Here is an 11973-nt window from a genome sequence, read left to right on the forward strand (position 1 = left end):
TGGAAAGGGAGCGGGGGGAGCAAATTCCAGGCACGGGACAGGGGGAAGGAAATGGGAGTGGAGAAAGCGGAGCAGCGATGGGGAGGGCGGGTTTGAGGATCTGGGGAGGAGTCCAGGGGGCTCTGGGAGGGAAACCAGGGCAGAGATTTGGACGTCCAAGCGAGTCTGAACCCCGGCACCTCTTGCCTGTATTTAGACATTCCCCCCCCCCCCAAAATAAAAGCCACCCAGCTTCACTGGGCTAACATCAGCCCAGATGTATGGCGTCATTTTTATTAGGGGGGATTTTTATTTTATTTTATTCTTTTCGCTTTGAACGTCTCCAGGGCAGAAATCCTTCCCCCACCCCGGAGTTGGAAGATGCGTTCCGTTATGTTCTTCATGGTTTTAATTTTTGTGAACCGTCCAGAGAGCTTCGGCTATTGGGCAGTATAAAAAATGTAATAAATAAATAAATATATTCGGCGAAGAGTTCTGCTTCATTCGAAGGCTGGCGTTCAGCATATTTTTTTTTTTTACATATATGATTTATTTCTGGCTCATGTTTCTTTTATAAAGAAGATTTTCTCTTTGCGATTATGATTTTTGAGACTATTAAAAGAAGAATATGCCTTCCTGCCTTCGTTTATTTAAGGGTTGCCTTTTCAGATTATTTTGTTCCCGGAATGTTGAATGAAATTTTCGTGCAGATTTTATGCTGACACACACTTAACCTTACGTTGGGCTTCTGTTACACGCTCAGATCGCTTTTCCTCTTACACCGCAGTAGTTTACCCCGGTTGTAATATCGGGAGTAAAGTACTTCGCTTCTGTATCTCCCACATTACGGATGAGTTCGGACAACACGCTAATCAACGGGGGGGGGGGGTTAATAGGAGCAAAATAGAAATCAACCGTCGATTAGCGTGTCGTCCGAACTCAGCCAGAGTTTAGTGTTAGTAACAATGTGTTACACAAGCGAGGTACTTTACTGCTGGATATATACCACTTCTATTTCATAGGGTAGCTGCGGACACACCCACACCTCACATAATTATCTCATAATTCTCACAATAACCTTGTAAGTTAGGTCAAACAAGAGAGAAAAATGAGAGCGGGTGGGGGAAAAATGTAAGAAAGACATGCACCAGTCTAAAAAGAAGTAAGGGGGAGGAGATACAGATTGAGGGGAAAGAGAGGAGGGGGGGGATTTTGGATCAAGACGAAAATGCTGAGGTTGCCAACAAAAAACCCACCGCAGATTAAACCCGTTTATTGTTCAGAGGAGGGAACTTGGACCCCACTGGGAAGGGGAGGAGTCGCGTCTCTTCCTCCGCCTCCCACGCTGGTTCCGCTGCTCTTGGCCTCCCTCTAGCGAGGGGCGAAGCACGAGGCTTCGGCCGTCCACGCTGCTGCGCCAGCAATTGGCAGCCATCCGGGGGCGAGAGGAAGGCGGCAGAGCGGGAAGAAGGTGACTGGTGAGAGCCCGGGAAATTGGGGGTAAGGGCAGTGGAGGAGGAAAGGAGGGGCCCTGGGCAGGAGCGGGTCGGTACCAGGGTACAATTTGCCGATGGGGTGGAGGGAAAGTCAGAGGAGCATCGAGCGGGGAAAGGGGCCGAGTTAAGGGGGAAACTGGGGAGGACACGGAGGCTAAGCGGGAGCCAGACAGACCCCTCCCCAAATTGGACACAGCTGGGGGCGGCGAAGAATGGGGAAGAGATTAGGCTACGGTGGCCATCTTCTGTTTCCTGGCATTGCTACTATCCAAGCTGCGTGAGGAGCAGAAATTCAACCGGGAATGTCCCCCCCCCCCAAAAAAAACCCGCGAGTTGGTACAGTAGCGGCGGGGAAAACAGCATCTGTTGAATTTCTGGCTGCCATACAGGGGTGAACAAGCACAAAAGCCACGGGTGAGGTGACAGCCTTGCTCTTTCTCCGGTTCCCCGACATAATTGTTTGTAGCCTACAACTCCCAGCATGCCCCAACCATCAAAGCTGACTGGAGCATGCTGGAAGTTGTAGGCCTTTCCTCTGTCTTACCGCGCATAGGATGACGCCCTCAGTGACTCATGCCTTTCCCTCTCTCCCCCATCCAAGCATTTCTTTCCAGGCCACCTCACCATGATCATCCCCGTTCGATGTTTCACCTGCGGCAAAGTCGTGGGCAACAAGTGGGAGGCATACCTGGGCCTCTTGCAGGCTGAATACACGGAAGGGTGAGTTTGGAGGAGGAGGTTGGCTGGCTGGCTTCTTTGTTCAAAGCTACTAGCATTTTTACCCTGCCTTTCAGTGCACTTCATATCCAAAATAACTTCCATTGATTTTAAAATAAAACACTGTAATAGCAATGTTGAACTTTAGGTTTGTGGGCCAAATGCTGCTCTCCAGGATTCCCCACGTGGCTGCAGCCCTGGACCCCAGCCCCACCTGCTTTCCCCTCATCACCGATCATTTGCTGGTTTCCTGGCTTTTGCAGGCTTTCCCCATTCTAAATGGCTCTGCTGAAGCTTAACGATTTGGCAGTAAGAGTTTTAATTGAAAATATGCAGATATTTTTGGGTATATTGGCCCCACCCACTGCTGAAATGCACCCCACCCAACCCAGAGCGGCTCTGCTATTGAATTCGGCTCTCGGGCTGAAAGAGGTTCTCACACACACACTCTAAAACCCATTAAAATATAGTAAGTAAAACAGATGGTGAACAGCAAAACAACAGAAGGCGTCCAAGCAGAAGAACCAATAAAAAGGCCCTATTAAAAATAATGTCTGCTGAAATAAAACTGTGTTAAGAGCACACTTAAAAGCAGCCAAGGAAGGCCAGACTAGGGTGACCCTGTGGAAAGGAGGGCAGGGCTCCTGTATCTTTAACAGTTGCCTAGAAAAGGGAATTTCAGCATGCAGCACCTGGTGAAATTCCCTCTTCATCACAATAAGTAAAGGAGCAAGAGCCCTGCCCTCTTTTGTATCTGGTCACTCTAGCTAAAGCTGGCAGAATTTGGAAGCTTCTGAAGAATTTTTAACAATGTGGTAATATGTTCATGGCAAGTACCAGTTAGCAATCTAGCCACTGAGTTCCGCACCAGTTTATTTCATTGTTTATTCCCCCCCCCCAATCTATTATACCTGGCCCTTTATTAACCCAAAAGCTTTAGGAGTAGGTTAAAAATGACGTGGCAGGTCCTGCCCCCAGACTTACAATTTAAATATAAGACACAACACACAAGGAATAAATGGTGGAGAGGGATGAAAAGCAAGTGCAGGTTGCAGTTCTCATAGACCCTGTTCAGATGACACGCTAAGCCACTGTGGTTAAGCATTTTGAGCTAAACATTATGGCTTAGTGTTTCATGTGAAGCATTCCTAACTGTGGTAACCATATAACCACAGTTTAACAGCTCACTAACCATCTGCCTAACCATGGCTTAGCGTGCTGTCTGAACAGGCCCAGAATGGCCAACTGTGATGGAAACAAGCCAGGTGAGTCTGCAGGATTGGCTGCCACTAGGTGTCAGCTGTGGGAGGACCAATCAGTTGGGAGTTTCTGGACGCTTTTCAGAAGCAAGTGCAACGCTAGCGATTGAGCCTTGATGTTGCCTGAACGTGGCTAACTGTGGCCAGCCCATTTCTACCTGAGAAAGGAGGCTGGTGCGCCAACCATTGATAATGAAAGACCGTTTGATATGCTGGAATCGGCAAGTGAAATCTTTCCATGGCCTGACATAGGCACTTAAAGGCATTTATCTAATGTCTCTGGACCAAGCTGATCTTGAAAGGCACAGGAGCAGTGGGCAGTAGAAAAGCTGGCAGAGAAAAAAAGAGAGATGCACGTTGCCCAAAGCAGACCTTTTTGCGAAACATCATGCCTGCTTCTTTTCCCGTTGCCCCTCTCTCAGGGATGCTTTGGACGCCCTCGGCCTGAAGCGCTACTGCTGCCGACGGATGCTTCTGTCGCATGTGGATTTGATTGAGAAGCTGCTGAACTATGCACCCTTGGAGAAGTAGCATTGGCATTCCAGAATAGAGCCACAGGAGTGGGGCTGGAAAATCTCTCTCTCTCTCTCTGATGTGCAGACACATACACTCATTTCCTGCAATTTGATGGGCTTTTCTGGTAGTTTGGGAGGGTGATTTGGATTCCTAAATTTGTGTCAAAACCAGGCCTCGCCACTAGAAGGTGCCGTTATGCAATGAAGGATTCCGTCTCGTATTTCAGTCATGTGCAATAAAGCGTTAGGAAGCATCTGTGCATGGAATGTGTCGGTCTTGTCCTATGCGCCTAAAGCAGCGGTTCTCAACCTGTGGGTCGGGACCCCTTTGGGGGTCGAATGACCCTTTCACAGGGGTCGCCTAAGACCATCGAAAAACACATATTTCCGATGGTCTTAGGAAACTGTATTGACTGAACTATATCATGTATCATCTTTTGTATTATTAAAGCTACTGTTATGTATTATTTTCATTAGCAAACCATCCCATGACAATGGATCATGTAGAGAAGAACGAAAATAATTTTATGGTTGGGGGTCACCACAACATGAGGAACTGTATTAAAGGGTCGCGGCATTAGGAAGGTTGAGAACCACTGGCCTAAAGGGTTGATCTAATGAGACATATGGATCTACTCTTGAGTTCGACTTTGTGGGCTCTTGGGCAGGAGGATCTCAGCTGTCTTCCTCACCACTACCACCACTGTTGGTAGTGACAATTTGCTTGCCTGTCTCTCCAGGCCCAAATGGGACTGCTTCCCAAAGAGAGATGAGACATGCAGAAATGTCTGCTTCTCTTGCAGCGTCTTTGTTCGGACAGAGCAGGTGAGCTTGCCAACCCTTAGCACTAGCCCTGTTTACACTAATGAGCTCACTTTAGGCTGGTGCAATGTAATAATAATAATAATAAATAATATTTATTTCTTACCCTCCTCTCCGTCTGGATCGAGGCAGGGAACAACAAGAAGTATAAAATACATAAAACTGAATTAAAAACATAGTATACATTATTAAAACATCCTAAAATTCCACTGGATAGGCCTGCCAGGATAGATCAGTCTTTTAATAATAATAAATTTATTGCTATCATTATTATCATTTCAATAAACAGTCTAAAAATACATTTCACAGCCCAGCAAAATACTCATATAAACCAATTTTTTAAAGTTAAGAAAAAGCAATGTAAAACCAGCAACATCAACTATTAAATAGTCAAAAGGTTCAGCCCAACTTCTCAACTAAATTATTTATTTGATTTGTATCCTGTTTTCCTACCAAGAAAAACGGTACTCAAGGCAACTTAAAATAATAGAATTGATTAAAACAAATTCATTTAAATAAAATAAATGCATTAAAACAAAACGATAACAGAATAAAACAGGAAAAACAGCAATAGGAATTAGTTTTCAAGGACTGCTTAAAAACTAATACTGATGGGGCCACCACTGAGAAGGCCCTGTCACTAGTACCCTAGATCTTGTGCTGTTATTTAGCCTTGGTTCCCCAGATGTTGTTGGACTACAGCTCCCATTGCCTCCAGCCAGCATAGTCAGGGATGATGGGTGCTGTAGTGCAACATTACGGACCCAAGGTTGGACAGGACTGCATCTGGTCCAGCATTAATCAGCCAGTTCACTCTGGGAAGTTTATGAGGAAAGTGTGACGGCAGGAGCCTTTCTCGGTTGTTTGATGTGAACTTCCTATGTGGCTTTAGGCCAAGGGTGTGTAACCCATAGGCCACTTGTGGCTCTCCACTGATCTCTCTGTGACTTACAGGTGCTCCACAGACCACCATTGTGGCACTACTAGCCTGCCTTACAGAATTATTGTGAGAATCACAGAGAAGACCTTGCATGAAGCATTTTTGAATGCTTGAAATGTGTGATATAAACCCGATCCAATACACACCGGTAGTGGATGTTCTTGTGTTTGTCTGATGAACTGGCACTTTCTGTCCTTGCTGACATTGAAGATGTAACATGGATATACAAGCCAGAAGTGTGCTGACTGACTGGAAACCTGGAACTATGAAATATTGAACTTTTGTAACTGACTGATTACCGTCTCAGCTAATGCCTTTGATTGCCCTCAAGAGAGATTCATCCCCACTTCCATAAAGGCTTTTAAAGAAAAGGGGACTCTAGGCTGCACTACTTACTAATTATGTGATCACAGCTAGTTAGTAATAACTTATTGTAACTAAGGTATGTGTAACTGAAATAATCACACATTCTCCCCTTGTTTACTGCATCGTCATTTCCCTCCTCTTCTTCAGAAGTTTTCTTGACCAGTTCTGCCTTCTTTTGTATCTGGTTGTGCTAGGCAGGGCACCTGCCTCTTTAACTGTGGTGACGAAGAGGGAATTTCACCAGGTGCTGCATGCGTACAAATGACACCTGCTGAAATCCCCTTTTCAATACAGCTATTAAAGATACAGGAGCCCTGTCCTCCTTTCCATATGGTCACCCTAATTTATCACGAGCCTATTTATAACATCCCCAGGATGACTTACAAAGACGACGAATAAAACTCCATTACCTAGACGAATTTTCTTCTTTTAAAAAGTGTTTAAATCGATGCATCACAACCCTGCCAGGCTGGCTGCTATATTGTTTCAGTTCTTGCTTATGAAACTGCTTCTTTGCAGAAACTCTGCCAAGTACATTAGACGTCTGGATTTGATCGGTGGTATGAAATAACCTAAGGGCTGCATGTAAAGCACACAGACCCGTCTACCTTGCTGTCTGGCTGTTCTCATGGCTTTATCTGCTGATTCTTTTATACCAGGCTGCCCAGAAAATACGATGGGACAAACTGCAGCACCCATTTCATTAATGTATTACATTTCTATACCGCCTCGTAGCCAAAGCTCTTAGAGTGGTTCCTAAGTAACATTTATTCAAGTTCTCATCCCCCATGCAGAAGTGAAGATTTTTTTTAAAAAAAAGTTTGTTTTAATTCTGCAATTAGAATCAACGCCCAAGTATTGTTGCAGTAGGGGAACAGGGAATGGAGAAAGAGGCAGAGAATGGAGGGGAATTGAGAAAACAGCCTTTTCCAAACTGATGCCCTCCAGGTGTTTTGGATTTCAGTTCCTATTAGCCTGAGCCAAGGTAGCCAAAGATCAGGAATGCTGACGATTGTAGTCCAAAACAAATGGATGGTATCAGGTTGGGGAAAGCAGTTTCATCAAGTCCTGGGCAATAAGCCCGTTACTATGAGGGGCAGGGGGAAATGAGTCTAAATGGATGCTCTCGTATATTGCATTGGTGCATAGTGGGATTTTTTTGTTACTGTGAGATGAATAGTTTTTACTATTTTGTTTATTCTGAATGGCAGAATGTACAAGTAGATGTTGCTTGAGATCCGTTGTTTCTGCAAATTTATTTCCCCATCTATGGATTTGGTAAAATCTTGACAGATTTGCTGCAGCCAATCTGAAGTGTGTTAGAATAGAACAAGCAACATTCTGTACAGTGAACTGTTGATCCAGGATCTCAAGCCCTCCACTAGCACCGAGAAAGGGAGAATGCTCTTACGGGAAACACATGGGCTTAATCATTTCAGAGACTGGAGGGAGTGTTTCTCCTTATGTGACATGCTCTTTCAAGAACTACAAGTTCCAGGGTTCCACAGTTGTACCAGGAGCCAATGAGGTATGACAGTGGGCTGGCAGCAAGAGGGATAGAGAAGAATCATATTCAGGATAATTGAGATCCCAGGGATTGTGCGAACCAGGGTTTACGGGCACCAGCACATATGTGAACAAATGTTCCTGTTCTCTTATGGGAACAGGAACCCTGGTCAACCAAGGTTTCCACTCCCATTGGAAGGAACCCTACACATACATAGGAAGCTAGCTGCCTTATACTGAGTCAGACCATTATCCCAGTATTGTAGACACTGAACTCCATCACACCAGTGATTTATCGCACACTTGCCATTCCTGGTATATGGATTTGCAGCATGGTACTCACATGATGTCATCTCACCCCTTCCCCCCCCCCTTGTTGCGTTTTATTTGGGGCTGGGAAAGTGGATTATTTTCCCCCCTCGTTTTTTCCTTTGTTGGGGGCATGTGCTAATGGAGTCTTGATGATGAAAGGGGAAGGAGGGGTGGTCCTCCTTCAGCATGGTCATTGAAGGGACTTGTTAGTCGGTTGAATGGACTTTTTAGTGCTCCAACCGCATTGCCCCCTCATTGCCACAGAAACGGAGCCCAGATGAAACCTTAAAAGTAATTGCTAGATAACAAAGCCAGAGCGAGGGGGGAAGAGCCCATGCCCATCAGAGTGCCACAACCAATGAACTGGAGGAGGAAGGAGAAGGGGCGGGGTGGAATGGAATAGAAGAGTAAACAAGTGAAAACCCATGTGAAAGGGACCGTGTGTGAGGGAGCCCTTGCAGCAGCCAACGGAGGTAAAAAAACACTCAGACAAACCAGAGGAAAAAAATAGGTGTGCCGGAGCCCACTGTCAGTGGCTTTCCAGGATTTCAGGCAAGGGTTTTTCCAGCCCTAACTGAAGATACTGGGTATCAAACCTGGGACCTTCTGCGTGCAAAACAGGTGCGCTACCACCGAGCCATGGGGTGGGATCAGCCCATGCATTTTTGCTAGCCCCTTCATGTGGTCAGTACCCACAGGTTCCAAATGCCTGAATGGAGCTAGTGTCTAAGGAGCCATTAGTCACCTATATACAACATACCAGGCTGCCATGTCTGGCTATAGCTACAAATCAGGCAGCCAGAAATGCAAGGGGCTTAAACAAAGGGACTTACAGAGTTAAAGGACTCCAATGAATCCTTACATTTTTCAAAACAGACAGGGAAGGAAGATGGGGACATTTGTACCAGGCTCAGAGAAATTAATTCTAGAATTAACTGGGCACATTTACTTTGGCTTAACTTTTTTATTTTCAGAATCTGGAACCAAGAGTTTATGTGAGACAGTCAGTCTCCAGCTTTTTCAGGGCCAGAGCCCAACGCTGATTCCATCTTGCAATGTAGGATTCATTTTTAAATTAATTTCTCTCTTTCTCTCTCTCTCTTTCTGGGCCTATCCACACTGGGGACTTACCAATTTAAACCTTCATTCCTTCTGTCAAAGGGAAACTAGGGAACCATAGCTCAGGAGGGAAGAGAGATCGAACAGATTATTTTTTAAAAAAAAATTGCAGCCAAATTAAACTACAATTATCAAGATGCAGATGTGGGGGATGACAACAGTGAGTAAAGTAGCCACGACAGCCCAACTTCTATAGGCAATATAAATATCTCCTTTTTCCACCACCACAACCATTCTTATTATTCGTATTATTGGACAGAAACCGCTTTGGTTGCCTTGGTGGATGACCTACGCCGGGAACTGGACAGGGGGAGTGTACCCCTGTTGGTTCTACTGGATCTTTCAGTGGCATTTGATACCATCGACCATGGTATCCTTCTGGGCCACCTTGCTGGGATGGGACTTGGAGGCATTGCTTTACAGTGGCTCCATTCCTTCCTGGAGGACTCTTGTTCGACTCCTTGTCCGTTGGCCTGTGGAGTCCCTCAGAGTTCTGTTTTGTCCCCCATGCTACTTAACAAATACATGAAACCGTTGGGAGAGGTTGTCCAGAGTGTTGGGGTGTGGTGCCACCAGTACACTGACAACACTCAACTCTGCTACTCCTTTCCACCCAATTCCAAGGAAGCTGTTTTGGTGCTAAACCGGTGTCTGTCGGCAGTAATGGACTGGACAAGGGCAAACAAATTGAAACATAATCCAGACAAGACAGAGGTGTTCCTGGTCAGTCGGAAGGCAGATCAGGGAATAGGGACAGCTTTGCAGCTTGAGTGTACTCCTGGATTCAGGCCTGAGCCTGAATGCCCAGGTTTCGGCGGTGGCCAGAAGTGCATTTGCACAGTTAAAGCTAGTGCGCCAGGTGTCGGCCCTGGCCACGGTGACACATCTTAGTTACATCCCGTTTGGATTACTGTAACACACTCTACGTGGGGCTGCCTTTGAAGACTGTTTGGAAACTTCAGCTGGTTCAAAGAGCTACAGCCAGATTGTTGACCGGGGCTGGTTACAGGGAGCACACAACTTCCCTGTTACAACAGCTCCACTGGCTTCTGGTCTGTTTCTGGGGAAAATTCAAAGTGCTGATTATCACCTATAAAACCCTATAATGCTTGGGTCCAGGTTATTTGAAAGACCATATTCTCCCATATGAGCCTGCACATGCTCTGAGATCTTCTGGGGAGACCTTTCTCTCAATCCCACCAACATCCCAGGCATGCCTGATGGGTACACAGAGGAGGGTCTGGAACACCCTTTCCAGGGAGGCTAGGCTAGGCTGGCTCCCTGTCCGCTACAGTTTCAGAGGCAGGCAAAACCTTTTTTGTTCCGGCAGGCTTTTGGAACGACTCTGAACCTGTGCTAATGTATTTGATTTTTTTTTAATATGTTAGTTTTTCTAAACAAAAGTAAATGTTTTTCATTTTACTGCAAGTTTAATTCTATTTTAACTTCTGCAAATTTATATTTATATGTTTTAATTGTACATGTTTTAATCTTGTAAAGTGCCTTGAGTCCCAACACTAGGGAAAAGGTGGAATATTTAATAATAATCAGACTACAATCCCCTGCCGATGTGGCTTGACCAGGGCTGAAAGGAGTAGTAGCCCAACACGTTTAGAGGGCACCAGGTTGGGGAAGGCTGCACTAGTTGAAGCTGGATGAGGAGAGGGCTGGTGGCAAGAGTAGGCATGGTTGGGCCCACTGACAAGAGGCCCCTGGGATTGCTCTTCCTCTTCACCACTGCCACCTGCTTGCTCCCACTCAGCAGCATGGGCCTACTTGCTCTCTGCCTGTCAAGCAAGAGGTAGCTAGTGAGGAAAAAGAGGAGGTGCAATAGCAGCCGCTGGCAATGGTGGTAAGAAGGCTGCCTCTTTTGCAGTGTCTTGCTCAAGGGCCTTCAAAACCTGGAGCCAACACTGGGTGAGGAAAGTGGTGCGTCTTGGGTGCCAAGGCCGGAACTAGCCCGCAAGGCATGCCACTGAAAATGCCAGGGGAAGAAGCAGGCATAGGGATAAGTTATTTGTGTAAACTACTACAGACACACTGTAAGCCTTACATAGAAGTTTTCGAATTCAACTTTTCTTGTCTGCAGAATTCTGATAGAAGTACGAAGCAACATACAACCAAAGCCAATTCAGAGCCCCAAGTAGCAAGAGCTTCCTGTCTCACGTGCTCATTCAGGTTCCCAGATTCGAAGCTGGATAGCAGTCTACGTGCTGCAGGAGAGAAGGCAGCCATGTTTTTCTGCACTGTTCTGTTTCCTTCCCAGACCTGCCGTCCATCTACCTCCCTGCCACCGTCATAGAATATACTTGGAACTCGGATCAACTTCCAACAGTTTGGAAAGAGGGTGGGGAGAAGAGAGAATGGGCAGGAGAACTCAACAGATGCCTTTTTATTTCCCACATTTGGAGGTTTAAATATGCTTCTTTGGCTTTGAATTGGACGTTGAACAGGGTAGACTCAGCCTGCCTTTGCTCAAGTAACAGTTCACTTCTTTCAAGTATGTGCTCTTGCACTGAGCTATCTAGTGAGGAAATCTCCCCCTTTGTGCTCAAACCAGGTATGCATGGACAGCCTTCTTCCCACCGAGGGAACAGTATTTCCTTTGACTTTGCAAAAAACAAGAATCACCATGTGCTTCATGTTACCTTGCTTCATGCAACTCATGTTCTCTGGGGCATTCATACTTAACTGCCTATAGCAGGAGTGGGGAACCTGTGGCCCTCCAGACGGTTAACTCCTAGCAGCCCTATTCAGCAGCCAATGGCAAAGGATTATGGGAACTGTAGTCTAATTCCCCATCCCTGGCATGACACTCCTGTACCCAACCCTGGTGGCATTTTTAACCTGAGTTGGCCTAAAAGCTGCTGCCTCACTTGAACTGTAAATGTAAGCTCAAGTAGCGGTCTCGGCTCTTCACACCATGCTCCGCCTATGGCCTA

At 46.0% G+C, this 11973-nt stretch overlaps 1 protein-coding gene across 3 annotated transcripts; it reads left to right on the forward strand.

Annotated features, from left to right (window-relative positions):
• The first annotated feature begins 1344 nt into the window (after positions 1-1344).
• Positions 1345-4220, forward strand: LOC134406207 (DNA-directed RNA polymerases I, II, and III subunit RPABC5). Of its 3 annotated transcripts, none has more exons than XM_063137518.1 (3): positions 1345-1450; positions 2077-2195; positions 3874-4220. In XM_063137518.1, exons 2-3 carry the CDS (start codon positions 2101-2103, stop codon positions 3980-3982), a joined length of 204 nt encoding a protein of 67 aa, XP_062993588.1. In that variant the 5' UTR covers positions 1345-1450; positions 2077-2100; the 3' UTR covers positions 3983-4220. The 3 variants fall into 3 exon arrangements, with proteins under 3 accessions (XP_062993588.1, XP_062993586.1, XP_062993589.1); XM_063137516.1 differs by having other exon boundaries at positions 1349-1457; XM_063137519.1 differs by having other exon boundaries at positions 1350-1479.
• Positions 4221-11973: the final 7753 nt, after the last annotated feature.

This window comes from Elgaria multicarinata, chromosome 11, assembly GCF_023053635.1.
Source record: "Elgaria multicarinata webbii isolate HBS135686 ecotype San Diego chromosome 11, rElgMul1.1.pri, whole genome shotgun sequence".
Taxonomy (NCBI): domain Eukaryota; kingdom Metazoa; phylum Chordata; class Lepidosauria; order Squamata; family Anguidae; genus Elgaria; species Elgaria multicarinata.